Source organism: Coffea arabica, chromosome 4c (assembly GCF_036785885.1).
Source record: "Coffea arabica cultivar ET-39 chromosome 4c, Coffea Arabica ET-39 HiFi, whole genome shotgun sequence".
NCBI lineage: Eukaryota > Viridiplantae > Streptophyta > Magnoliopsida > Gentianales > Rubiaceae > Coffea > Coffea arabica.
In genome coordinates, this window is record NC_092316.1 from 10,398,880 (window position 1) to 10,426,444 (window position 27,565).

At 36.0% G+C, this 27,565-nt stretch overlaps 3 protein-coding genes, 1 long non-coding RNA gene and 1 pseudogene across 11 annotated transcripts; 3 read left to right on the forward strand and 2 right to left on the reverse strand.

Moving 5' to 3' along the window:
* The first annotated feature begins 738 nt into the window (after positions 1-738).
* On the forward strand, positions 739-4,784 carry LOC113739861 (serine/threonine-protein kinase AFC2-like; annotated as a pseudogene). Its single transcript, XR_011813062.1, has 12 exons — positions 739-1,015; positions 1,768-1,957; positions 2,269-2,295; positions 2,383-2,525; positions 2,628-2,676; positions 2,774-2,888; positions 3,094-3,185; positions 3,373-3,529; positions 3,632-3,696; positions 3,806-3,903; positions 3,987-4,089; positions 4,202-4,784. The product of XR_011813062.1 is annotated as a serine/threonine-protein kinase AFC2-like (transcript).
* Positions 4,785-5,885: 1,101 nt separating this feature from the next.
* Positions 5,886-7,742, reverse strand: LOC113738934 (lysM domain receptor-like kinase 4). The gene has a single exon (XM_027266199.2). The coding sequence runs from the start codon at positions 7,740-7,742 to the stop codon at positions 5,886-5,888; it is 1,857 nt and encodes a 618-aa protein (XP_027122000.2).
* Positions 7,743-8,800: 1,058 nt separating this feature from the next.
* Positions 8,801-9,825, reverse strand: LOC140004914 (uncharacterized). Its single transcript, XR_011812728.1, has 2 exons — positions 9,604-9,825; positions 8,801-9,075 (listed from the first exon to the last, which is right to left on the reverse strand). It is a non-coding gene; the product is annotated as an uncharacterized lncRNA (long non-coding RNA).
* Positions 9,826-13,289: 3,464 nt separating this feature from the next.
* On the forward strand, positions 13,290-20,772 carry LOC113740174 (quinolinate synthase, chloroplastic-like). 3 transcript variants are annotated; one of them, XR_011813063.1, is made up of 8 exons: positions 13,290-14,374; positions 15,399-15,683; positions 17,542-17,760; positions 17,863-18,042; positions 18,321-18,836; positions 19,621-19,782; positions 19,870-20,031; positions 20,475-20,772. XR_011813063.1 is itself a non-coding variant. In XM_027267699.2 (7 exons), exons 1-7 carry the CDS (start codon positions 13,586-13,588, stop codon positions 19,939-19,941), a joined length of 2,223 nt encoding a protein of 740 aa, XP_027123500.2. In that variant the 5' UTR covers positions 13,290-13,585; the 3' UTR covers positions 19,942-20,277. The 3 variants fall into 3 exon arrangements, 1 of the variants encoding a protein (XP_027123500.2); XR_011813064.1 differs by having other exon boundaries at positions 20,480-20,772; XM_027267699.2 differs by lacking the exon at positions 20,475-20,772 and having other exon boundaries at positions 19,870-20,277.
* LOC113738838 (manganese-dependent ADP-ribose/CDP-alcohol diphosphatase-like) lies at positions 20,480-27,071 on the forward strand. 5 transcript variants are annotated; one of them, XM_027266114.2, is made up of 5 exons: positions 20,480-20,610; positions 21,215-21,500; positions 23,189-23,610; positions 24,211-24,349; positions 25,845-27,071. In XM_027266114.2, the coding sequence occupies exon 5, from the start codon at positions 25,855-25,857 to the stop codon at positions 26,812-26,814; it is 960 nt and encodes a 319-aa protein (XP_027121915.1). In that variant the 5' UTR covers positions 20,480-20,610; positions 21,215-21,500; positions 23,189-23,610; positions 24,211-24,349; positions 25,845-25,854; the 3' UTR covers positions 26,815-27,071. The 5 variants fall into 5 exon arrangements, with proteins under 5 accessions (XP_027121915.1, XP_071902088.1, XP_071902087.1 ...); XM_072045987.1 differs by having other exon boundaries at positions 24,211-24,341; XM_072045986.1 differs by lacking the exon at positions 24,211-24,349.
* The last annotated feature ends 494 nt before the right edge of the window (positions 27,072-27,565 follow it).

Here is a 27,565-nt window from a genome sequence, read left to right on the forward strand (position 1 = left end):
TAAAAAATGTGTTCACAAAAAATGTAAAAATTTTCTGTAAAAAACTACAAAATAAACATTGGCATGCTTGCAATTTGCATCCAAAAATTATCGATTGATTCAACATTAATCGATGATTATCAAGCAAAACTTGAAGCCTCGTAGGAGAGAGGATCAACATTGTTAGTATATGTTCTTATTTGTGATTTTTTTTTTTTACTTGCACTATAAACATATTTTTCAAATGCTATTTTATCTTTTTAACCACATTTATATTTTACATATATTATATCACAAAAAAAAGGTTCTACAATATTATTTCAAATAATCCACTGTCCAAACACAATCCCACAATTTCCCCGTACGGGTAAACAATTGTACTACCACTTCGTGGTTCATACAGGTAACGATGGCCGGGCTTTGAAATGGAACTGTCCCCTCAAGGCCCAAAAACCATTCAGCATATTTTTTACCCAGCCCAATATACAGATCCCAGATTCAACCCAACCTTGTCAACACTCTAACTCAACCAGGGTTAGATTCGACCCTCACCCACTAACTCTAGTTAACTCAACTCCCAGGCCCCAGCCCAAAGCGAATAATTCAATCCCGCAAAAGCGAAGAATCCCATAAACCAAACCCACCAACTAAGAGACCGACGTCTCAGAAACGTACACGTGGACGGCCAGATTTCATCTCAACCGACAATGCTCATCCTCTTTAGCTTTCTGTGGCGTAGGGTTGGCCCTTCCTCAACCCCCAGTTATCATTCTCTCTCTGTCTCTCTCTTTCTCCCTCTCTCCCCTGTTGTTGAAACTTTCTCTCTCTAGATTTCTTCAAACTCTCTCGCTCGGAATAGTTTTGCATAGTTTTTTCGATTTTTTTCCATAGTCTGATTCTTGTAGTGATGGAGATGGAGCGCGTGACGGAATTTCCCCACACCCATATGGATCGGAGGCCGAGGAAACGGCAGCGTTTGGGTTGGGATGTTATGCCTCAAGCTCCAGTTCCGATTCATCCTCAGGTGGCTCCTAAGGTATGGGATTTGTTCTGATTTGCTTAAGATCTCTTCTTTTTTGGGTTTTTCCTTTTTCTTGATTTTGTTTTGATAGATCTGGTGAAGTTTATTAGGTTTTTTCTGATCAGGTATGCAAAAGGTTTAATTTTGATGTGTAGATTAATTGACCTAGGGTTTCTTGAGATCTATAATTTTTGATACGGTGTTTTTTGGTAGTAAAAGTTTACAACTTTTTGATTTTTTTGGTTCAATTAGATTCTTGGTTTAAATTTTTCGTCCTTTTTGATGTGCAAATTGAGTCGATCCAATCTTCTCAACATGTTTTTTGTTTTCCAGCTTTTGAACGGGTTTCCCCTTAAATTTCGCTTAAAAAAACTGGCTTTAAGAACTTTTTTTTTAAAAACCGAGTACGTGTGGGAATATTTCTTTGGGGATTCAATTGAATGTTTTGACTGATTTAGCTGCTATTTTTTATTACTCTGTTGAGTTATTTTTATCCCAAATCTGCATAAAATGCGAACGAGAAGAGTAAAATTATGCTTTGGTTGGTGAGATTTGTTATCTTAGTACTTGATGTTTGAGAGTTGACATATTTTCTGTCTTCTGTTTGTGTTGTTTCAGGTTGTATGGTATTTTTATTTGATTATTTAATCATGTGGTTCACCTAAACTCATTTACAATTTAGTTTGTTGGAAGGATAGGAGGTGTACCGAGGTAATCAAAATTAATTTTGTTATTAAATAAAAATGTGAATGGGTGCCTGTGTGTAGGCTCAGCTAGGGTTGTTTTGTGGACAAGAAGTTGGAAATGTGACAAGCTATGCATCTTCAAGGGCAACCCCAGACCATACTAGTTCCCTGTTTGTTAAGGGTGTGGCTCGATCTGGTTCTCCCCCATGGCGAGGAGATGACAAGGATGGGCATTATTTGTTTGAGCTTGGAGAAAATTTAACTTCGCGCTGTAACTACTTTTACCATCATCCAGAAAATTATGTTTATAGTTTTGTTCTCATGTTTGAATGACGTGGTGAATTTTTGCTTATTAGATTTAGTGTAACAAGTAGCTGTATAGTTCTGTTGGTTGGGATTTCAAATTTTGCATGTCTTTCATTTTATTTTGAATGTTTTTGGACGTAGGGGAAATATTTCTGTTCTTCAATAACATTGAGGTTCTTGATCTTTAGATAAATATAGCTTGTATTTTTCACTTCTTTAGTGTACTACACTTCTGACTTAAGATGTTCTGTTTTTTATTTCTGATTGTTGCTGCAGATAAAATTCACAGCAAGATGGGCGAAGGTACTTAGTGCATTGTGCTGTCTGTTGGTATTCCTTCCTACATGTCTATACATTTCATCTGTACTCATATCTGCGGGCTTTATTCAGGCACATTTGGCCAGGTCCTAGAATGAAAGGAAGGAAATGGTTGCCGTTAAAATTGTGCGTGGCATTAAGAAGTATCGGGAAGCTGCCATGATTGAAGTTGAAGTCCTCCAACAACTTGGTAAACATGATAAAGGGGGGAATCGGTGAGTATCAATGTGCTTTTGTCACTCATCTCGTTTAATTGTTGATGCCATTTTAGGCTCTTGTGTAATGTGTCGGTTGTTGAGCTGGTTTATCTCTTGCAGTTGTGTGCAAATACGGAACTGGTTTGACTATCGTAACCATATCTGTATTGTAAGTATATAGTGTGATTGATTTGGTGGATTAATTTCCCCAACTTAACAATATTTCGGGGGTTAAGATTGTGGATGAACTTAAATGGTTTTAACAGGTCTTTGAGAAGCTTGGACCAAGCTTATACGATTTTCTTCGGAAAAACAATTACCGGTCATTTCCCATTGATCTTGTCCGAGAGATTGGCAGACAACTATTGGAATGTGTAGCATGTGTGTAGTAATTACTTGTTCTAGATTTTCTTTATTTATTGCAGCACATGATTTTTCACAAAGCATGATAGTTTCTTATTGTGTTATATGTATAGGCATCTTAAATATTTAAATCCCTTGTTTATTGTACAGAATTGCAGACAGTCTATGTCTGCAATCTGTCCATCATTGCCTTTAACTTTTTTTTTGGCTTCAAAATTTGCAGTTATGCATGATCTGCATCTTATCCACACTGATTTAAAGCCCGAGAATATTCTTCTTACCTCCCCAGAGTACATTAAAGTTCCTGATTACAGGGTAATGATTTAGGTGTTCCCTTCTTGTGGTTGGAATGCTTGCATGGGCTTGTGCTTGAGCTAGCATTTTTCTAGTACAAAAAACTGTATATGACCTTGTTTTATTAGTTTGTGTGATCTTGCTTTCTACTTTTTGTGTGTTCTCTGTCTTTGGCAGTTTTAACCTATTGGATCATTAATCTTTGCAGGGTTCTGCAAGGTCACCAAAAGACAATTCATATTATAAGAGAATTCCAAAATCAAGTGCCATCAAGGTGATTGATTTTGGCAGCACAACTTATGATCGTCAAGATCAGTCGTACATTGTGTCAACTCGTCATTACCGTGCCCCAGAAGTCATTCTAGGTAAATGGAACTTTTTAATAGTCATAGGTGTGCTAGTGTGTGTGTCGCTCTCAAAGTCTGCAGTAATACTCATGTGGATACCTGTAATGCTGAATTATGCAGGGCTTGGATGGAGTTATCCTTGTGATGTATGGAGTGTTGGGTGCATATTGGTTGAGTTATGTTCGGTATGATTCTTTGCTAGCTCCTGGATTATGATGTTTTCTCATCCGCAATGCATTTGTATGTATAATCTACCTGAATCTGACCTGATCGACATTATTTGATAATGTGCAGGGAGAAGCTCTTTTCCAAACACATGAGAATTTGGAACACCTTGCAATGATGGAGAGGGTACTTGGTCCCCTGCCCCAACATATGCTGAAGAAATCAGAGTGAGTGTTGTTTGTTATCCCACTTGTAATATCCGGTGCTGTAAGTTTTCAAGGGCCTAATCTGTTCGCCTTGTTTAATCTAGCCGTCATGCTGAAAAATATGTTAGAAGGGGTCGACTTGACTGGCCTGAGGGAGCAACCTCCCGTGATAGTATTAAAGCTGTTCTTAAGTTGCCTCGGCTTCAGGTTTGTGTATTATCTAGAATTTTCTAAGCTTCTCAGTTTAAGGATTATTTTGGTGGTGGAATAGTTTTTGCTCCTGATTTTGAATGTGAATGAAATATCCTTCCACTTCCAGAATTTAATTATGCAACATGTGGACCATTCGGCTGGGGATTTGATACATCTTCTACAAGGTCTTCTCAAGTATGAGCCTATGGAGAGGCTAACAGCACGTGAGGCCTTGAGGAATCCGTTTTTCACCAGGGATTATCTCAGGAGATCCTGACGATTTCAATGGAGTAAGATTGTGCCAGGGAAGGAAATGCAATGCATGCTGCTGTTTGTAAAACATGGAAAGTTTATTCGTGCTGGTTCTCTTTAGTTACTTCTAGTTTGAATGAAAGATAACAGCTGTTATCTATTCTACACTCCAATATCAGCAATGGAAGCAGCAGCAGTTTGTGCATATCGTTGGTAAAGATGCTGCAAAGGCAGTTGCTGTGACATCCAATTTTGGCTTCTGAATTCTGAGATTGTTCTCATTTAGATTTTTAGTTATGGGGAAATACTAACACTGACTGATGAAGTTGTGATATGAAGCGAGGGTTTGGATTGTCAGCTTTGTACAAAGTGCTTACCATTAACGTTCAGATTAATGTACATAGTGTGACCCTCGTGATTATTTCTAGGTTTAATGGAAACGTCTCCTTTATTTTGTCTTGGCTTTTGTTTTTCGCCCCTTCTATGGATAATAAAACTGCTGTATTGCCTCTCGTTTTAGTTTTCTTTGCCTGGTCACTTTTTGTTATATGATGAAATGTGGCTCGGGAAGCAAACGCAATGCAAGATGCTACTCGAGGCGATAAGAATTTAGGGCTGATAATTCGCTGGAGCCGAAAAATTGCAAAGGAGAATAGGAGTTATTACCCAAAGGAGTGCAATGGATATTGGATTAATCTTTTATATTAAAAGTATACTAGAAAAAGAAGAAATTGGGTTCGACAGGCTATTGTGTATCTTTTGAGTTGTTCTGCAATCGCTTGCTAGCCGACTAAATTAGCTATCGTATCAATATGGAGATTCGGTAATGGTTCTCCCTAATTATGTGGGAGTTTGTAGCTGAGCACGAGCGCTTAGCACCAGTTTAAATAAATTGATCCGATGGGTTTAAAAAAGGAAAAATGGCAGTTTAGTGCATATTGGAGGCCGTAGAGGAATAAAACCGGCATTGATCATTAGCATCCGATTCTGGTTTCACAAATCTGCAAATTTTGGCTTCAGAAATCTGCACCGGCCATTGATTCGCAGAACTGCAGATATTTGCATATGAAGTTACGCATGGGTTTACAGTCTTGAGCAAAGAGCTAGAGCTCTTACTTTCAAGTTCACGAATTCCCCACAGTAAATGGTTTTGCTGTTGCTGGATTTCCTGAGTATGCCAGGTCCTAATATGTGAAAGCCCGAATGAGATTTAGCCATTTAGGTATCAGTATGCAGAGGCCAAAGTCCTCTTCTAACTAATAATTATAAACCCTGCAAATGCTAATTCTCAACGGTCCTGTTTGTTACGTACTGTGCGAAACTGGCTGTATCCAATTCCTTACTAGACTTGTCTCAGCATTAACATATGAACCAAGCTATACCACCTTTAACTTTTCTCCTTGGACTGATCAACATTCTATTTCGGTTTAATGATTTTGCTATGTAAAAGTAGAATAGTCATCGAATTTGCTCTTCAATGATAGCTTGCTTGATATTCTATAATTAGCATGACAGGAGAAAACTGAAAAGGATTGAGCAGAAGATAGAATGGAGGAATATCATAATATTCTTGAAAGAACCATCAGCACATCGTTCATGGTAGGCCTGCTAAGGGGGTCTTCTTCCATACAGGCCTTGGCTAAGCATGCTAAATATAAGGCATCATCCACTGGATAATCCTTCTCCAAGAGAGGATCCATAAACTGTTCCAACATCTCCAAGTAGCCTGGAGAACCTTGATGAAGCTCTTTATTTGCTGCAGATTTGAGAAAATTCTTCAAAAGTTCCCCATTTGTAGTGGCTTCTTTCCCTGATAACAACTCTATTAGGACCACACCAAATGCATAGACATCCACCTTAGTTGAAGCCTGCCCGTATTTAAGATACTCAGGTGCCAAATACCCTTCTCTGCCCACTATTGCTGATTCTTTCGAGTAGTCTTTACCCTTTTCATTATTCACATCAAGCGGCTTTGCTGATCCAAACCCTGAAATCTTGGCCCTCCAATCTGCAGTCAAAAGAACATTTCTGTTGTTTATGTTCCGATGAACATAGGTAGGCTTTGTGCAGTAATGTAAGTAGTGCAATCCCTCTGCAAGGTCAAAAGCTACTTGGGTCCTTATATTCCAAGTTAACTGCTTACCTACATTCGAGTGTGATAGGCACTCTCTTAAGCTACCATTTTCAGCAAGCTCAAACACAAGGTAAGGTAAGGTTCCATCATAGAAACCTTCTAGCTTCACAACGTTTAAATGATTGATCTTTGTCAGTATGCAAATGATGTTATTTGCCACTTCCCTTGAACTTATTTGCTTAATTACCATGCAAGAATCACCAATTTTGCCTCTATAAACTCCTGCAGCCAACAATGAACCTTCACTGAAGTTCTCTGTAGCAACCATGAGTTCCTCCATGCTGAAATATGTGAATGAGTGTTTCAACTTTGACATGTCATCAAGAAATTCCGAGCCGAAATTTGACCACCTTGGAGCTCTTCTGGACAAGTCCTTAACTGTGTCTTGGCCGTTTTTCCTCCATATGAAGCAGACTGTTCCATAGATCATAGCAATACAAAAGCTGGCAGCAAACATTACCCCTCCCAAAATTGCAAATAAGTTCTTGCTTTTTGTTTCTGTTTCTGATATACCTGGAACCAAAACTCCAGGACTAGATCCTTCATCTTGAGATGAAACAATAGCAGCAGGGTTAAGGAATGGTTTGTAAGTCAAGGGAACGAGCAAAGTTGTTTGAGGGAAAATGGCGTGAAATGGTACTAATCTGTTTGCATCTGCCAACATTTTCTGCGGGATATCAAATTTCAGACTAATCAAACTTGTATTATCATGCTCTAAGATGGGATACGTCACAAGATAATTTATGCCATTTTCAATATCAGACGTATTAGGACAAGCACATTTTATAGGCACTTGGATGGAAGAAATGCTTTGATTGTCACCTTGAGAATCTTGATTATAGTCCCTCAGACTTGCTGCAGTCATCAACCCTTCAAAAGTACCACAAGCAATTGCTGATAAAGAGTCTGAGCGAGATGCATTATGCTGATAAACAGCACGAGAGAACTTGTCTTCTGAGCAAAAGCATGTAACCGGGATGACAATTTCATAGCCAGGTTGGAGTAGATTTTGATCAACTTGGGAGAAGTTGTTGTAAGATAGGATTTCTGCTATGCTTGAACTGAAAAGAGAAGCAATGGAATTAAGTGTTTGATAATCTTTTTGAGCTCTGTAAACTATAAAAGTTTCGCATGAAGGACTATTGGGGCTGCATTGGTAGTTGGAACCAGGGGCTTGGATATCTGAAGTACAATTAGAACTGTCATAGCTGTGTTGAGAAACTGCTGTTCTGATCATAAGAATCAGGCAGCAGAAGCAGAAGATCAATTGGAAGAGGGACATTATTTTTCTGGACTGGAAACTGAAGAGCAGAAGCCAAATGGAGAAGTTAAGAATTCGTAGCAGATTAGGATAGGGCGGAAGGAGTCCAATTTGGAAGTTTGCATGAACAGGACAAATCAAACTTGCCGCCTTGCCGGCTCTGCATGGTTATTTTTAACTATCCCTTCATTCTTGTGAATATAAGTTCAAAGAAGTTAAAGTGGAAGAACAACTGGCTTTGCCATTTGAATTTTTACCTTTTTTTTTTTTTAAATGATTCTGCCCTATTTCACGACACTATGTCCATTTTAATGAAATTATAATGTTTATATATATAGAAAAAAATTGGAGTAAGATTAATATTTGCTTTAAAAAAAATCATATTACCGTTATGGTTACATCACTTTAACACTAATACATTTAAACACTAAATTATGATGACAAGAAGTAGTATTGGGCAAATCTCATAGTACTTCAACTTTTCAATACAACCTTTTAATTAATTGTATGTTTGGTCTTTTTAATTTTTTTCTCAATACAAACTATTTTTAATTGTAAGTCTGTCTAGAAAAATCCTTTGTTTGGTAGCGTTAGCATCAAGTTTTTTTTTTTTTTTTTTTTTAAATTATTTAGCGTTAGCCTCAAGTTGTTTTTTATTATGATTATGCCCTTTCCCAGCTGACATTTGCTCATGGACAGCTTTGTAGCACCCAGTATCTGCCTGATGGATATCACTACATATGAAGAGAATGATTCAAATTATATATACTAGACTGCTCTTCCCGCGCCAGGCGCGGGGGTGCCTGTGAATTGTGTTTTATTGCATGTGTTAGAAAAAATTTTGAGGATTAATTGAATAGTAAAATGAAATATTTGAAACAATTGAGGAGCAAAGTTGAATAGTTTAAGGGCTTACAAATTTTTAACTTGTCTTAATTTCGTTTGAGTTCTTTGAATTTTTAATAGTATTATTAAATTTGTCTTTTAACGTTGCATAAAGTGTTCTGGATTTTAACATTGATAAAGTTTTTCCACATGAAAGTTGTAGAAAAAATAATACTTTGAAGGCACCACAGCAATTCCTATAAGAGTACAAATGAATGCATTAGAGGCAATATTTTAAAACAACTGCTAAAGCAGTAACATTCGCTAACAGTACCAACAATGAATGTGTTCATGGCAAACCTAGTGTACTTTGTATTTGTTGCAGATTGGAGATTGACCTGCTGGATGAGAGTAGTTAGTAAGCAATGACACTTCGAAAAAGTGTTATATAGTTAGGCAAATGAGCCTGAATTTTGCAGTGTATTGGATTGCAAGGCTTGATGGAGACATTGCAGTTTTGAAGAAGAACCTAGAGAAGATAAACATAACGAAATCAGATTCATAGTGAAGAAGTATGGGCTTTAAGCAGGTAAGACATGGTATATTAATTGAAAGTAATATAACCTTGCCCATATATTGAACAGTCAGACAAAGAAATGTTGCAGTGCATCTAAAGAAAGAGAAAATTTCAGGTAATTATGATTTGTACGCGCAAAATTGGGAGACATGAATTGTCCCACAGTCTAGACATCATTAGATGAAGTTTCCCTTATTCCCGACTAAAATTCTTAAACAATAGCAGAAATGAAATGGCAATGCAATAGCATTAAACCTACCCTTTTTCCAATTAAAAATAGTCTCATCAATACAGAAAGGCATCCTAGCCTGCAATTCATGATCAAAATTGCTGCCAGCTGATAAATTCTGAGCACTAATGGATTCTTCACAGCATTTGTTAACAGAAAAACAATCACACCGAATAATTATCATTCATACAGGTGAGAATTGTGATCGATACTAAATTTCAATAAGTAATTACAACGAATAATATCTGTACCTTCATCAGGAGTAACTTGCATGTCAGGGCAGAGCAAAATCACAGCTTTACTACAGATGATAACATAGCACATTTCTCCCTCAACTTCTGATTATGAATAGCTTTTCGCGCAGCTACCTTATCGCTATTACTATAACTACTCATCCTATGATATAGTTAAATATGCTTTGCTTTATGCATTTAACAGTGAGTACAAGCACTTTAATATTACTGGCTAAAAGAACAAAGCTTATATCTATGAGGCACAGCACATCTCTATCTCCGCATTGAGTTTTTTGCACGTATATGATTGTGATTCTGCTGAAAATGGCATTGGAAACAGTAGAAACATGCAAGTAGATACAAAAAAACTTACCGTCCAATTTTAGCCTCAATCAAAAATATCATAACCCATAAGAAAAGCATCTTTGAGGAGGAATTAGTAAATTGGGGCCTGAAATTACTATTTAGTGATTTAACACAGCAATCTTGTCAAACTAATTGACCAAAAAGCCCACTTCAGAAGAGTCAAAGGACCGTACAAAAGGGATCTTTTGAGAGTACGGACGATAAATAAGCAAAGGACAAAAATGTAATATGAGCTCAAAAAATCTGCTTGCAATATATGTTGCGAATAAATTCATTCACAGGTACAAAGATGATTATTTGTTGGAATATAATTTGTGTGGTGGGGCAAGGGCATGATTTTCTCAGTGACGAGAATTTGATTGTCATATGAGTGGCTCAAAGGCTGACAAATTGAGACTTGTTAGATAAGAAGCTAATGGACTTGTCAAATTAAACCATGCACAAGAAATGGCCTAGCGACTAGCAAAAACATTTGCTTGGCCTCAATAATCCTACCTTAAAAGAGTACATCGATATTATCCGACCCCAAAAAGCTTGGAAAGGCATGTACCGACTTTTTGCTTCCACCCTTTCAAATTTCATAGGATGTTTCCACTTTTCTCAGCTGCTGCTGGCATCCAAGAAAGTGACATCCATTTCAACTGTTGCTGCCAAGTGTGTGTGAGTTTGCGTATCCTTTTTGTGCACCTCTCCTCTCAGGACACACAAAGGCAAATAGAAAGAGACTTCAAAGTTCACAGTTCACGCACCACACAGCTGTGTTTTCAATTCTCCCTCAACTTTGAGCAAATGGGCTTCAAAGAAAGGTCTCCTATACATCACAATTATTTATTTTTTGCCTCCTCTTATATATTTTCAATTATCTTGTATTGCAGAAGTGAAAAATTCATTCAAAACGAGCAATAGATTCCACTTTTAAAAGTATTTAAAAAAAATTCTAGCTAATTAGATACATGGGATAAATAATATGTTTTTTGTTATGAGATTTTTCTAGTTTTAGTTTCATTCTGTTTTATAGACAGCTTTTTCTTTGCTTTGTAGGTTTGCTTTTGTTAGACCAAAGGCTTTCTCTGATCATTACGACTATTACAGTTGAATGCACTGTACACACGTAAAATATAAAATTTAAATTTAAATGAAAATTATGTGTCACGTATTGAACGGTGAAGACGTACAAAAGATTAATACTTAATTTTATTAGCAAACTAAATAAAATTTGTACAAGCCCATAATATACATCATCATCAAATACACTTTATTAAGAATCTACCAACCCACTTATATTTCTTCCACCACCGCCTTATATGATTTTACAACTAAAATGTGCATGAGATGTTCTATTGCTTCAATTGGTTTTTGGGATAATTGCAGAAACCTCTCCTGAGGTTTCTGACATTTGCACTGACCTCCCCTGTGGTTTAAAAAATTACACTAACCTCCCCTGAAGTTTCTAATCCTTTACAAATTCAGTCCAAACGATTAAAATATTGTTTTAGGGAGTGAATTAGAATTTTTTACCAAATTTGTCCTTTGTACTACATGTCCAATAAATAACAAAATATTATAAATTAATTAATAATTAATAAACTTTAAAGAGTATAATTTATAGGCAAATACGCATTACTTATTTAAAGTACCGGTTCTTTATGGGTATTTTACTTTCAAATATTTAATTTAATACAAATATTTACGCTCAAATACATATTTATATTTACTTTCAAATATTTAATTTTTGTTAAATACAAAAACTACCATTCTCTCTTCCGTAAAAATATTAATATAACACTTTTTCAATTTTAGTTACAAACATTTATGTATTTAACATAAATTAAATGATTCAAGATAAAATACCCATAAAGAGCCAATACTTTACTCATGTAATGGATGAAAGTTATAAAGAATTAATACTTTATGGGCCATTTCTTTTTAAAAAATATATTTAATTTATATTAAATAAATAACCTACCAATTTTCTTTTTGCAAGAATATTACTGTAACACTTTTTGAATTTTACTTAAAAACATTGATATATTTATCATAAATTAAATGTTTGAAAGTAAAATATTCGTAAAAAGCCGGTACTTTAAATGAGTAATGCGTGTTTGCCTATAAAGAGGCGGTAACTATTTAAAGTATCTGTTCATTAAGGATATTTTATTTTCAAACATTTAATTTAATACAAATATTTACGCTCAAATACATATTTGTATTTACTTTCAAATATTTAATTTTTGTTAAATACAAAACCTACCAATCTCTCTTCCGTAAAAATATTAATATAACACTTTTCAATTTTAGTTATAAATATTTATGTATTTAATATAAATTAAATGATTCAGAATAAAATGCACATAAAGAGCGAATACTTTACTCATGTAATGGATAAAATCCATAAAAAATTAATACTTTATGGGCCATTTATTTTTTTAAAAAAAAATAATTAATTTATATTAAATAAATAAACTATCGATTTCCTTTTTGCAAGAATATTACTGTAATAATTTTTGAATTTTACTTACAAATGTTGATATATTTATCATAAATTAAATATTTGAAACTAAAATACCAGTAAAAAACTGGTACTTTGTCAGGATCAAGCACTTATCATTGCACCAAAAGCTATAACTATTAGCGAAGGCGCAACTTTATTTCCTTAACCACAATGGCAGTGCAAAGTACCGTACCACGCTCGTCCAGCATGAGGGGTTGCACCCTTGGGTGCCACGGGTTGGGCGGTTAGTCCCTTTGAGCGGGGATCTGAAGGATGTTGTTGATTAGACCAACATATTTTAAATGAGTAATGCGTGTTTGCCTATAAATTATATTTTTTAAAGTTTATTAATTGTTAATTGATTTATAATACTTTGTCATTCATTGAACATGTAGTACAAATGACAAATTTGGTAAAAAATTTTAATTTCACTCCCTAAAATAATATTTTAATCGTTTGGACTGAAGTTGTAAAGGATTAGTAATCTCAGGGGAGGTTAGTGTAATGTTTCAAACCACAGGGGAGGTCAGTGCAAATGTCAGAAATCTCAGGGGAGGTTTCTGCAATTATCCCTTGGTTTTTTGTTCAAAAATATTTTATTTGTATCAACAATAAATGAATCTTTTCCATTTTTTTCAAATGGCCCTGACTGGCAGAAATCATCACCGAGCCGCCACAATTTTTGTCATCGATCGTGCCAGAAATTTGTATACAACAGATCTAATTCATTGCTATATAAAATCAAATTTGTATTCATATATTCCCTATCCAATCATAAAATACTACAAAAAGATGACCCTTTTGGGAAAAATCTAATATTATAATATTCACCACCATTCTTTGCTCGCTCATTTCCTCACCCTTTCTCCTTTCCTTTGCGCGCCTCAATTGGTGGCCTTCCATCCTCCTTCCCCTCCCCTCCCTCTTTCTCCTCTCCTGCTCTAACTCTACTTATACTCCTCCTTATTAACTCTCCATTCCCGCATTCCCAGGGCTTCAAAAACACACACTACACACACTTCTCTGCAAATCAATAACACACGCACACACACACACACACACACACACACACACACACACACACGAGAACACAGAAAACCCAGAAAAAAGAAAAGCACGAATTTTTGTTCAAAATACATAAAGATGGAAACAGCAAGCCTAGCTATGAGGGCATCCTGTTCAAGTTTTTTCTCAAAATCGCTCAGCCCTTTTAATACCAATCATAGAACTCTGCAGCCTTGTTTTTCTTTTTACAAACCACCAATCAGATGCTTAGATATTTTAAATTCCGACCCCAATTCACAACCCCTTTTCAAATCCACCTCAGAAGACCCTTCTGGAAAAATCCCATCTTTTTCTTGCTCTGCTGTCACCTCTTTCACTTCTCATCAACCCAATATTTCGTCCAATACAAGGGAAAAACTGCAGCTCTTAGTTTCTGAGTTTCAGGCCCTTAAGGAGCCTGTTGATCGCGTTAAGCGTCTTTTGAACTATGCTTCTTGTTGTCCATCGATGGAAGCATCCCTGAAAATAGCCGCAAATAGGGTTCCAGGCTGCACAGCTCAGGTTTGGTTGTATGTGATGATGGATGATGATCAGAGAATGAGGTTTTTAGCTGATAGTGACTCGGAGATTACTAAAGGGTTCTGTTCTTGTTTGATTTCGGTTCTCGATGGGGCTACGGCTGAGGAGGTATTGGAGTTGAAAACTGAAGATTTGGGTGCTTTGAGTGTTGTGGGATTGAATGGAATAGGCGGTTTAAGTTCTACTGCTTCTAGAGTTAATACTTGGCACAATGTGTTGGTTAGTATGCAGAAAAGGACCAAGGCTTTGGTGGCTGAGCGCCAAGGTAGGCCGCGTGGCGAGCCGTTCCCATCTCTTATTGTGAATGCTGACGGCATAGAAGCTAAAGGGAGCTATGCTCAAGCTCAGGTGGACTTATCTTTCCCTTTAAGTTTTTTATTGATGTCAAATATGATGATTCGCTGATTGGATAGATGTTCATTCTTTTTTTCTTTTCTGCAAGTTTAATTGTTACTGGATCTTTATGTTGCTATAAGGATTTATGCTAGGTTAAGTTCTACAAAGAATGGAACTTTATGGTTTGCTTAGACATACCATTGAGTGGCTGGCTAGAGCATTCAGGTTCCAACATTGTTTAGAACCAAAAAGGAGCTATAAGAGGAGTGATTTCCACAAATAGTTACAAGGTTATTGGTAATTTAGTGAAAAAGTGTGGATCTTTTGGACTGGTGAGATTGCAAGTTTCTATATTCAGTTTCCTCACACCATGTGATGTATATTCAGTTCTTATGCAATTGGCTTTAGAAGAATTCTACTTGCTGTATCTGGCTTTGGAAACTGTTCAAATAGCATACTCTTAGCAGTGGTTTTAGTTGGAGGAGAGTTGAATGGTTTTCTTGAAATCTGGCCTGGTTAAACTTTAACTTGAGAATTGTGAACTGGTTTCCTACAAGGTGAACTGGTGTCCGAACCTGAATATCTGAATTTTCAACATCAATCACATAAGTTGATATGAAAAGATTAGGGAGAGATAATGTACTCTTAGACAAAGATTGGGTGATTTGATTTCTTGACTCCATTGATTGTCAGAATAACCTTTGTCTAAAGAGTGAGTTTTTCTTATGCATGATTATTCTCTGCCCCTCCTTTGAGGAGTACCATGTTGTTTTGAAAGTATGAATCAGTTCACACACACACACGCTCTCACTCAACTGCCTTCCCATGGTTCGGAGGTGTAACAAGCATAAGGTTTGAATGGGCGAGGATTAGATAATTGAACCATTTAAAATTTTTAAATCTGGTGATATTCAGGAGTGTTTCTGGAATATTATATATTTTATTATTGTTGATTACTTCTTTAAGTCGTCTTTAATAATGAATATGAAATTCTTGGACTGTTAAAAGCCTCAGTTTCATTGTAGTTCAAATGCAGGCTAGGTTTTTGTCCGCTGATCCATTAAAAGTTCAAGAACTTGCCAATTTGCTTAAGGAGAAGAAAATTGGTGTTGTAGCACATTTTTACATGGACCCTGAGGTCCAAGGTGTTTTAACTGCTGCCCAGAAGCTGTGGCCTCACATCCATATATCTGATTCCTTGGTTATGGCAGATTCAGCTGTCAAGATGGCAAAAGCTGGATGCAAATTCATAACTGTTCTAGGTGTAGATTTTATGTCAGAGAATGTACGTGCAATCCTCGATCAGGCAGGATTTACAGAGGTACTTCCTCCTCCATTACATTCTCCCAGCCTATTTTGATTTACATAATCTTTCATGCAAGCTTTAGTTTTACATAGCTGTGGACGTGTGCCTATGGCACATGTACATTAGTTAATTTTGCTTGTGTGGACTGTAATTTCTTACTTTCCTCCCTGTATGCAGTCAGAAAGTGCTATCACCCTGAATTAGGTATCTATCAACAGTACCCCAAAGAGGGGGAAGAAGAAATTATGCATCTTCTTAGGGCAAAATTTGATTCCTTTAAATGCACAATCATGACACAGTTAGGAGGAGATCTCAAATGGGAACAGGAACTATGAACTTTGTATTAGTATTCTTTAAATCTGTTCTAACTCCATTATGGCCTTTACATATTGTAAAATATCCTTGTGGTCAAAATCAAGAACCTATGATAGATCTGAAGACATATTGCTTATAACCTGGTATGTAGTTAGTGAATTACTCCTCGTTCTATCAAACCATGAGGTGGGAAACAATTTGGTAAATTTAACTTAGAGAAAGGTACTTAGTTGTTTTAAATAACTGGTTTGAGATTCTTGTCTTCTGTTTATGGAATAATTATCATGAGATAACATAGCTAAAGACAGATCCTTTGAAGTTCTGGATAAAGGAGTGAGTGATGAAGACTTCTTGGTAGAGATTTGAGAGAGAGTGAGATGGAGAGAGAGAGATTGGGATATCGTTGAGGTTAATATTTAGCTTACCTGGATTATTTGTTTGTAACTTTTTTCTGATCATTCTGACCTTTGTTTCCATATATGTTTTTCTCATGCGTAGGCTTCCAAACCATTTTGATTTCAAACGCATCAGATGCAATTGTAGGTTAAGTTTTCACCAATAAAATTGGAGTAGTTGACATTCTTCTCATGGATTCATTTCCTTTGTAACTTACTACATTATGACAGAATTAGTCATGTAGCAGAATAAATATTTTGATGTGGCCTGTTATTACTGTCATTAGCTGGAGTGGTAGAGAGACATAGCATATATTAGGAATTTGCATTATGTTCTTGGTTAGGAATGTCATTTGATTTTCTACCTGCCATAAAGGGAAAAGGGCCCCCTCCCCATGCGGGGGGTGGGGGGGGGCCATGACATGTTATAGATTCTCATGAGCATTTTACTGTGCAGTTTCTTAACTTTCTTGTTGCATGAAATGGAGAGTATTGTTAGGATGTCTTGTATTGGACCAACTTTTTCAGTTGTTGCTGGTTAAGTTCATTATTTCCTATTAACACGTAGGACGCTGTAAGCTTTAACGAGACAGGAACAGCAGCAATGGGAAGATATTGTAATTAATTGTACTTGTTCTACAAGGATTATTTCTTAACTATGATATTTGGGTGCCTAAAGATATAAGATTTAGTAGTTGAAGCTTCCCCCCCTCCCCTTGAAGTCAGCTAGTCAAGTAATGAATGGATTTACTAAGAATTAATACAATATATGATATGACAGGAAAGCCAAACACTGTTGAGACTAAGAATATCCAACATATGACAGGAATCAAGTAAGTAACAAGAATTGCTCCTCACGTCATGAAAAGAAAGAATTTGAACCTTGTTATTTGGTTTTTTATTGCTTAACATCAACCGTTATAGATGGACCCTTGTTATATGGTTTTTTATTGATTAATATCTATCGTTGAATTTGAACCCTTGTTATTCGGTTTTATTGCTTAATATATACTGTTTTGTTAAGTAGCAGAGCCCTGGTTGACGATGCAGAAGTCTTTAAGATCAGTTTGTATGTACGTAGTACTGTCGTTGACTTTATTGTAGGTTATGTGGATGAGTGTTGTACATGTTTCAAAATGTTGATGATCATCTACCATTCGCAGGTTGGAGTGTACAGGATGTCTAATGAACAGATTGGTTGTTCTTTGGCTGATGCTGCTGCCAGTCCAGCATATATGGATTATCTTTCTGGGGCTTCTGTTTCTTCTCCACCGCTGCATGTAGTTTATATAAACACTTCTCTGGAGACAAAAGCATATTCTCATGAAATTGTGCCTACAATAACTTGCACTTCTTCGAACGTTGTACAAACAATTTTACAGGTCTAATACCTTATGGAAATATTAGTATATTTTCTTTACTTTGCTTTTCTATTCAATTTTATGTACTCAGTTAAACCCTGCTGCCATTTTATGTATATGCAGGCATTTGCTGAAGTGCCTAACTTGAGTGTATGGTATGGGCCTGATTCCTACATGGGTGCAAACATCGCGGAACTGTTCCGCCAAATGGCTGTGATGACTGATGAAGAAATTGCTGAGATACATCCAAAACATAGTAGAAGCTCAATCAAGTCTTTGCTGCCTCGCCTGCACTATTTTCAGGTGTTCTGAGTTTGGGGCTTGGTTATACTGTTGGAACAGATGATTCTATTGTAGTCATTTTAAGTAGAGTTCAAGTATTGGTTCTGAATCAGTGACAAGTACATCCGTCTTAATGTCAGCGCCTGCATGCATAAGAAAGGAATTAAATAGAATGGCTCAAGAATGATATAATAAATTAGAGGGAAAATTTTGATAATTCACACCAAAAGTCGGATTAGTTTGCAGTCTGATTAGCTATGCAAGTATTAATTTTCTTGACTCTGTTTTTTCTGATACAGGATGGAACGTGCATCGTTCATCACCTTTTTGGTCATGAAGTTGTTGAGAAGATAAATGAAATGTATTGTGATGCATTTTTAACTGCCCACCTTGAAGTTCCTGGTGAAATGTTTTCTTTGGCGATGGAAGCAAAGAGACGGGGAATGGGAGTAGTTGGTTCCACCAAAAACATACTAGATTTTATCAAACAGAAACTGCAAGAGGCTCTGAACAGAAATGTTGATGACCATCTTCAATTTGTATTGGGGACTGAATCTGGTATGGTGACTTCAATTGTGGCAGCAGTGCGCCAATTATTAGGTTCTGCCAACTCATCTTCTGACAGAGGAAAAGTTAGTGTTGAGATTGTCTTTCCTGTCTCATCAGAGTCGGTGACAAGAACAGCTCCAAGTTCATCTGTGGGTCTAAATTTGGGTGATTCAAGGGAATTAATGGGAGTTTCAGTTATACCCGGTGTTGCAAGTGGAGAGGGATGCTCCCTCCATGGTGGCTGTGCCTCCTGTCCATATATGAAGGTTGGCATACTCCTCATCTTTCTCTTATATCAATTGCTTATGTCATAGCCTGTTGATTAAATGCCTGTATGGTTAAGACACACTGTGTGTTTAGGTTGCAACATTGGGCTTACCTTTTTACCTGTGCCTCCACACATTTCATGCCCTTTACTCAGCAGTCTTAAGAGCTTTATAGTTGGAATTTAATTGACATGAGGTGGCTGTAGTGACAACCATAGCTGGCTTCTGCCTTCGTAATTTTTGGCTATTAGCTATTGTCGCCATTTTATGTGCATAGCGCTAGTGAGTATTCAGCCAAAATATGCACAGCATAGATGCAATTGATATTTTTGCATCGACTTTTGGGATGTTAAAATCTTATTGGATTGATACACCCTATGAGAATGGATGGTATAATCTTCATTTCTTGAGATAATGTTGAGGCAACCAAGAGCTAGCTATTGGCTGTGTATACTATTTTCCGTTGCATTTTTTCCCCATGCAACTGGCTTTAAAGCATCCTACTGCCAGGTGTGGGGTTCTATGAGAAGCTTTGAATATTGATTAAGATCTGATTTCTGTTACCCCTTTTTTGGTTCCAAAGGTTGGCTATTCTGGACCTGCCCAAATTTTGTTGTGTTGTTAATTGCTGCAGCTAAAGTTTTCTGTTTTGGTCTACATATGAGCAAAATGGAGGCACAGTTCTAGATGTCAATGTGTCTGATCATTAACATAATACATCCTTTGCAGTTCATTTATTATAAAATTTGGGTTTCTTACCTGTTATTATTTGTTGATCTGACAGATGAATTCACTTGACTCGCTACTAAAAGTTTGCCAGAATCTGCCCAACAATAAAAGTAAACTGTCAGCCTATGAGGCAGGAAGATTCAGTATGAAAACTCCTAATGGAAAACTGATCGCAGATGTTGGTTGTGAACCAATTCTCCACATGAGACACTTCCAGGTATATTTCCTTAACAGTCTCGACTACTCTTACAGAGCTATATATGTTGTCTGTTATTAACTGGCTCTGGTTGACTGCTACCTGCAGGCAACAAAAAGACTTCCAGAGAAACTAATTCATCAAATCCTTCATCATTCCGACAAAAGTACGAGTTACTGAAAGCACGGGTGCTTGTAAAGCAACCAATGGCTATCCTGTATTGAATGCGAATTTCAGACTGTTCTTTCTTGGGATGTGAAGGCCTTCAACGTAAGCTATCCTCCAAAGAATTTTTACCGTAGAGAATGTCTCTGATAGAGACTGGTTGTGTTGTATACAAATGCTTCTTTTTCTTTTAATTTATTTCCCTTTTTAGTTTTGATTTTCAATTAATTAGGTCTGACTGAAGTTAGATCTGTAGCATATAGATCAGATCAGATATAGTTGTTCGCTTGCATTTCCTTGTTTCCTTCAGAACTAACTATGTGATAATGATAAGAGTAGCTTTTTGACAAAGCTGTCAAAGATGGCTTATTTGGAACTCAAAACAGGCTTGAAAGAAAAAGAACAGATTCATTAGCAAAAAGAACAGATTTATGATTGATTAGCCAAAAGAACAGAAGTTTGAAAGAAAGAAGGATCAGGCAGCTATTATCTTGTTTTTGTGAAATCAGCAATAATAATTTGGTTTTGCTTTCTCTGCTTGTGTGAAGTTAAGTTCAAGGAGTAAAAGACCAGAGAGGAAAGAAGCGACAAAACTCCTATCTTCAACTCATGGGATATACATGAATCGGAAGCAGAAATGACCATTCTTGAGCAGTTAACACCAAGATTGACCAACAAGAAAACGTAAGACTCAGATCAGTGCATGTATATCATTTTTAAAGTCATGCGTGGGATTCATAAAAATTTGTTTCATGATAACTTTTTGGTAAAAGTGAGTTATATCTTGTGGAATTGGACAAAATCGAAACAACAAAAGGTTGATCTGGCAACCGTTTGTGCCCCAAATTCACATGAATCATATGGTTATCCAAAAATATATATATATATATATATATCTTCAGTGTTGATTCTCAATGTTTTGCACATGTGCAATTTTAATTCATAAATATTCATCAGAAACAAATTAGGTCATTAATATTTGGCATTCAAAAACAAAATTTGGTCGCTAAAGTTTTAACAAAAACAAATCAAGTTCTGGATTGATTTTCCTCTTTAAAGCAAATTTAAGATTGTCGAGGATTTTTTTAATTATTGAAACAATTAGTCACGTGTTTATTAAATTGAATTTTTTAAAGAAGAAACAAAATAGATGCTAACGTTGAATAATAAAAATAATTTGCATGACGGCACAAAAATTTAGTGTTACAAATTCTTACTAGGTGCGGTGGAGATAGGGTGGGTGCTCCAACCTCTTAATTTTTTATTTTTATTTTTTTTGTCAACACAGTGTGTTTGGGTCAAGACCCGAAGGCGGTCCGACTAATCCCTTGTGCCTGGAGTACAGCGCCACTCCAATCGCACCCATGTGTTAAGTGAAGTTCGACCCCACGACCTGCGAGTGCCGGAAGCAGCCACAGACCGCGTGATCTAGCCCCTGAGCCTCCAACCTGTTAATTAAAGGTAGACTTTTTCGGCCCAGCATTATGTGGGGACTTCCACAACACGCGGAACTTGTGCAATAGACAATGGCATCTAAGCAACAGTTGGCCACAAGAACCCCTTCTTGGGCCTAGGTATACATTTTCGTTCAGAATTTTTTGAAACATTTCCGGAGGTAACTTTTAGTTCCATTAGAATTCTCAGTAACTTAATTGAATCCATCTCGGTCTCTTTTCTCCCTCCCCTAATATAGGACCAGTTGAGGTAACTTAGTTCCTTTAGATTTCTCAATAACCTAGGTGAATCCATTTCCATCCCGTTCCTCCCTCCCCCAATATAGGACCAGTTGTAAAAATGTTGCACTGAAAAAAAAAAAAAAAACAATAGTATCTGTAAACTAAGACGAGGCAATTAGGAAACATTGGAATTTGGAAAGTACTAGTAATTATTTTAGTGCTCTAGTGGCTTTTGTAAGTCACTGAGAATTATTACTATCTCTCGCTTATGATTTAGAGAACCGTATATAAACATAAGTATAAAATTGGGAGTGGATATGACAAAGTTCATGTTTGATAATCCAGTTCAGTATTTAAATCTAATGGATTTAGATCTTAACGGGTTTAAATATGTTTGATAACAAAAAATTGAACATCTTAATAAATTAAGTGGGGCCTAAATTGTTAGACAAAACTTATTCCAACAAATAAGTAATAAGAGTTCATTTTTCACTTAATGTAAAATACGTTCAAATGATAAGATTTCAGTACTTAACAATTCAACAATTTAATATATGCAAATTTCAGATTTCAGATTTTAGACTTCATTTTTATTAAATACACTGATTTAAGAATATCGAAAGATAATGGGTAGATGATTTAATCACATCCAAATATAATTAGTTGTTGAAAATTGTCCAAACTTTTTCAAAATATTTTGTGATTTTCATTATAGGTATTAGTGGGTTAAAAGTACAATTCACACCCAATGGTCTTCATTAGAGGATGTAAAAGTTAAAACCATGACGATAACCAAATATGATAATATTGGAACTAATTTTAAATTGGTCAAACCAATGGGACATTCAAATAGTAATTGATCATAAAAAAATAAACATTAATTGAAATGCAGAATTTCAAACTTGAAGAATAAGTTATAAATTAATGCAAAGGTATGGAAAGCATGCCTGAATTTTTTGCTAGTGATAATGCTAAAGTACCTATTTTAGTTTCACAGCAAATTATTTATAAAACGACAAATTTATACCTTCCAAAACGAACTTAATCTTTGAATAGTGAAGGGAATAGTTGTTATTTGAAAAAAAAAAATTGCTATGGAAGTAAAATTTGTGATGTGCAATACCATTTGTCCTTCTTAAATGGTAGAATTTTTTTAATTTAAAAACAGAGGAGGGATAATATTCAAAAAGCAGTAAGAAAGAAGGAAGAATTAGAATCCAAGACCGTGAAATTTTAACTTTAACTATTAGACTAAGGCCTTCTTGACTTACTAAATTCTTCTACCATCTATCTATAGAGCAGCCATTAAAATATATTACAGATGTCATATTTTTTAAAATGTAAAATTAATTAGAGATAGTAAGTAAATACAAGGAAGGGTAGATAAGATTAAATAAGAAAAATATATAAATATAAATAAGAATAATAATTATTAGTCTGTATATATACATATAATAGGTTAAATGAATATTAAATGTATTGATGAACAGGATATCCGTTAGAAAACTAAACCAAATATGAAGTAAAAATTTTTTTTTTTATCGATAATGACAAATATTTGTACAATCTGATATATTCTATTATAGAGGGAGGAGAAGTGTAAAGCGACTTGGTAAGGGGTACAGGTATATATACCGGACTGACCAAAGAAGTGCTCTGAGCAAAGACAGAATATGTCATGGATTCAAAATCCTGTCTCAAAAGTCAGGCAAGAGCCACGTGGCCAGTTTTTGTTGGGCAGTCAGAAAAGAAAAGAATCCAAAACCCGCAATCAACTGCCACTCACTACACGTGGCAAGTCCAGAATTAAAAAGAACTAAAAAAACCACCAACAAACAACTCCTTCCTCAAAAAGGACCAGAAGTCATTACTACGTCGTCGTTTATCGCCCTCCGTCGCTCCCTCTTATATTTGTAGTACAATCCTTCATAACAATAGAACCAGACCTCCCAACCATCATCAGAAAAGAAAACACACACCAAAGCCTTCATCAGATTCGCTAAAAGCGGTACGTATATGAATTGCATATTTCTTATTTAATCTCTCTCTCTCTCTAGAAAAGGATTTTAATTAGGCTTTTTTTTTGGGTACTGATTGTTGTGTGTATTAATCTATGATCATGTATCCTTTTTCATGAGATTTATGATTCACATTAGTCTGGTAATTCCTTAACCCACTGCAGAATGTTTGTTTTTAAATTTATTCAACAGCCCACATGTGAAAACAAACCAAAGAGGGAATTTTTTTGCTCAATTTTAAATGTATTGTTCTGAAGAGAGAATGCAGTTGAATAATGTGTGTTCTATCAACGTTTTGTTGCGTAATTTCTGGCTAATTCTCTGTTTGAGGTATCTTTGGTTATTATTTCTTTATTTTTCTGGGAAGTTCTTTTATCCCTTTTCTTTTTTGATCAATTTTATCAACTAATACATGGGAAGTTGGAAAAAAAATTCAAAACTTTTAGCAGAATTTTAGACTTGACTTGTTTATCAATTTCAGATAAGCTGCCTATAGGTTGTTTTAAGCTATTGATAAGAAGCCCTTTTACGAATTTGAATCACAGTGTGAGTTGCTTTAGTACTTAGACACTGGCCCTTATTTTCTCAAGAACACTAGGTGGAGGCAGGTGTACATCTGAGAAGAGATGAGGTAGTGAGAAGCTTTGATGGAGGATGGTATTGTAACCTCAACTGGAGTTTGATCCTTCCTATCGGACCTATTGGGGCCTACTTGCAATGTGTAAAAAAGTCTCTTGTTACTTTAATTTTGTTGTGGAACATACATTAACTGTTTTTTTTTTTGGGTCTACATGTTACTTCTTAGTTTTACAGAATTTTCCCTGAATAACTTCCTAGTTTATTTTATATCTTTTTTTTTGTTGGTAGACTGGACAAATTCCTAGTGATGTAGGAGATGTAAAATGAAATTTCCGACATAGAAAAAACTATTTTGAAACTTTTTTTAAGCCATTTGGTGAACCTTCACTGGAGGCGGAGAGAGAGAGAGAGAGAGAGTTATTTGATTTCCAATTGGAAGGCACACTTCAGGAACTTTATCAAGATGTTATATTGTAAAAATGATTTTTTACCCAGAGTCCTTTGTGTTTTCGCATGCTCATGACATTTTCGTATTTTACCTTAGTTGCAGATAGTTCCACATCATTTCAGAGACTCATAGCTGTTTTAACACAATTTTTAGCTCTTGTGATTTAGTTTGCTGACTTGAAGTCCCAATTCAAGCTTCTAGCCATCCTACCTACTGTCCACTCTCACACACTCTGATCTGCTAATAGAAGTTATGGGAGATTTTGTAGTTTATTCCCCTGAAGTTTGAGGGCATTAATGCAAGTCAAATTTGGTGTCCAAATTGTCATCCTGCCTCTTCCCCTGCATACTACTAGTTTAAGTTATATGTAGGCCAAATATGACTGGATAAGTACGGCTTTGTGCTTTTAGATGTAGCTTGCTTCCTTGGTTATTCTCCATGAACTCATTTATTTCTTAAATTTTTGTGGAAGTACATTTAGCACATGTAAATATGTATTGAAAGTGGTTAATCATCTCTTGAGATTAGCTAATTGACTGCCTGATAGTGTTATATTTTTCCTTGAGCATGAATTGGCACATAGTGTGTGGCTATATCTTTTATCTACTTGAGATCCCTGCTGACTTCTGGTGGAACAAGAATTCTGTTTGAGTTCTGATTTTGTGTGAAGTACTCAATTGTGATGATACAAATATCTTAGTGCTTTTGGAAGATTCAGGCTACAGAATGCATGTGCTATTATTTCTCTGTTGCATGGTAGCTCATTGCACACTCAGACATTGTTGCTGTTTGTTGAAGAATTTCCTGAAGTCTCTGTCATGCAATGCAAAGATCTATAACCAATGATTTACAACTTATTGTCTTATAATGCCAGAGATGGAGAAAAGAACAGCAAAAGTGGAAGATTTATGCATGATTATGTTTGTAACCTTGTCTTGGTATTTAATATGGTGGTTTGTTTTACCTCAGGTTGAAGGAATATGATTTTCCTTATTTTATGGTTTTCCTGTAATTCTGATTGGAAGCGGTGCATGTGATAGTGATCCTAAGTTTCTTTACTGGAATATTATGTGGCTTCTTGTTGCTTCAATTTTCCTGTTATCTCCTTTATGGAGCACCTTTTCATTTTTTGTTACCTGCATCTTTCCTTTTGCAATTATGAAATGCTTCTTACATCTTGTTACTGCACATCCTCAGGACTGGGGCTATGGGTTCTGCAAATGGCCTTGTGAATGTCCAAAGTAATCAACCTCTTTTTTCATTTGGGGTCATAACAGATGTCCAGTATGCTGACATTCCCGATGGGCGTTCATTCCTTGGGGTTCCACGCTATTACCGACACAGCCTTCTTGTATTGCAAAGGGCTGTAAAGAAATGGAACCACCGAAGGCCTAACTTCATAATGAATTTTGGGGACATTATTGATGGATTTTGTCCCAAAGAGCAATCTCTTGATGCTGTGAAGAAACTGGTAATGGAATTTGATAATTGCAATGGTCCCGTTTATCACATGATTGGCAATCACTGCCTCTACAATCTCCCTCGAGAGAAATTGCTTCCCCTTTTGAGAATCCATAGCCACAATGATCATGCCTACTATGATTTTTCTCCAATTCCTGAATATAGATTTGTAATCCTTGATGGCTATGATGTCAGTGCCATTGGCTGGCCCAAGGATCATCCTAAAACTTTGAAAGCCTTAAAATTTCTAAATGAGAAGAATCCCAATTCAGACAAGAATAGTCCAAATGGGCTGGTTGATCTGGAGAGAAGGTTCCTTATGTTCAATGGAGCTGTCGGGAAAGATCAGTTAGAATGGTTGGATAATGTGCTATCAGATGCAACAAGGCTGAATCAGAAAGTAGTGGTGTGCTGCCATCTGCCTCTGGATCCTAATGCATCATCTCGTGAAGCTCTATTATGGAATTATGATGAAGTGATGGAAGTACTACACCGGTACAGTTGTGTCAAGGTCTGTCTAGCAGGACATGATCACAAGGGTGGGCATTCAGTTGACTCTCATGGTATTCATCATCGGGTTTTTGAAGCGGCATTGGAGTGCCCTCCAGGTACAGATGCTTTCGGGTGTGTAGATGTTTTTGATGATAGGTTATCACTTTCTGGCACTGATAGAATGAAGAGCACAGAAATGATTTTCTGTCGTTGATTTTTGAAAGAATGGCAGATTATAGAAGTTATGACCAATTCTGAGTTGCAGTTACTGATACGGAATGTAGTTAGTATTCACGGAAAAACCGTTTTTATCTCAGGAAAGTGTAAGATGGTTACGCTGATCTATATTAATCTGGATTTCCTTCCAAGAAGTCCACCATTGATACTATACTATGATGATCCTTTTTCTTGTTCGTGGAGCCTTTGATTGAACCAAAAATCAATAAATCTCAAACATTGTTGTTAGTTCAATTCAATTGTTCATCAACCCATGATGTAAGAAGAATAAAGGATCAATAAATCTCTTTGGTTTATTTGCAACAGATATATATTGGTACACTCTTGACTTAGCTTAAGGCCTACAACATAAACTACTTGCTGCTTTTCATCAATTATTTACTATAGCTAGTTTGGGAGTTGAGGATAGAAAAGAAAAGAATGGATAAGAAAAACAGAGGAGATTTTAATGTTGGTTGGGAGTTTATGAAAGAAGGAAAATGATTTTGAACATCTAGGTCAATAAAATTTCATTCAATAGCTTTTCAAGAATAAAATGAACAATTTAAAAAATTTTTTGTTGGCATTCTACAACTTTCATTCGTTTTCTGCCCCATTTTGGACGGAAAATTTTTTAACTGTAGCTGGCCTCTGCTTCCCCCCAAATCAATCAGTTTCTTTTCTTTTTTATTTCACTAAAATTTCTAAACATTGAAAACACCTAACTTTCTCTTCCCTTCTTTTCTTTT

Excerpts from the sequence above, each read along its gene's own strand:
- LOC113738838 (XM_027266114.2), top strand. The coding sequence starts at position 25,855 with ATGGGTTCTGCAAATGGCCTTGTGAATGTCCAAAGTAATCAACCTCTT.
- LOC113740174 (XM_027267699.2), top strand. The coding sequence starts at position 13,586 with ATGGAAACAGCAAGCCTAGCTATGAGGGCATCCTGTTCAAGTTTTTTC. Across the intron at positions 14,375-15,398 it reads GGAGCTATGCTCAAGCTCAG|GCTAGGTTTTTGTCCGCTGA; the intron begins GTGGACTTATCT and ends GTTCAAATGCAG. Across the intron at positions 17,761-17,862 it reads TTGTACAAACAATTTTACAG|GCATTTGCTGAAGTGCCTAA; the intron begins GTCTAATACCTT and ends ATGTATATGCAG.
- LOC113738934 (XM_027266199.2), bottom strand. The coding sequence starts at position 7,742 with ATGTCCCTCTTCCAATTGATCTTCTGCTTCTGCTGCCTGATTCTTATG.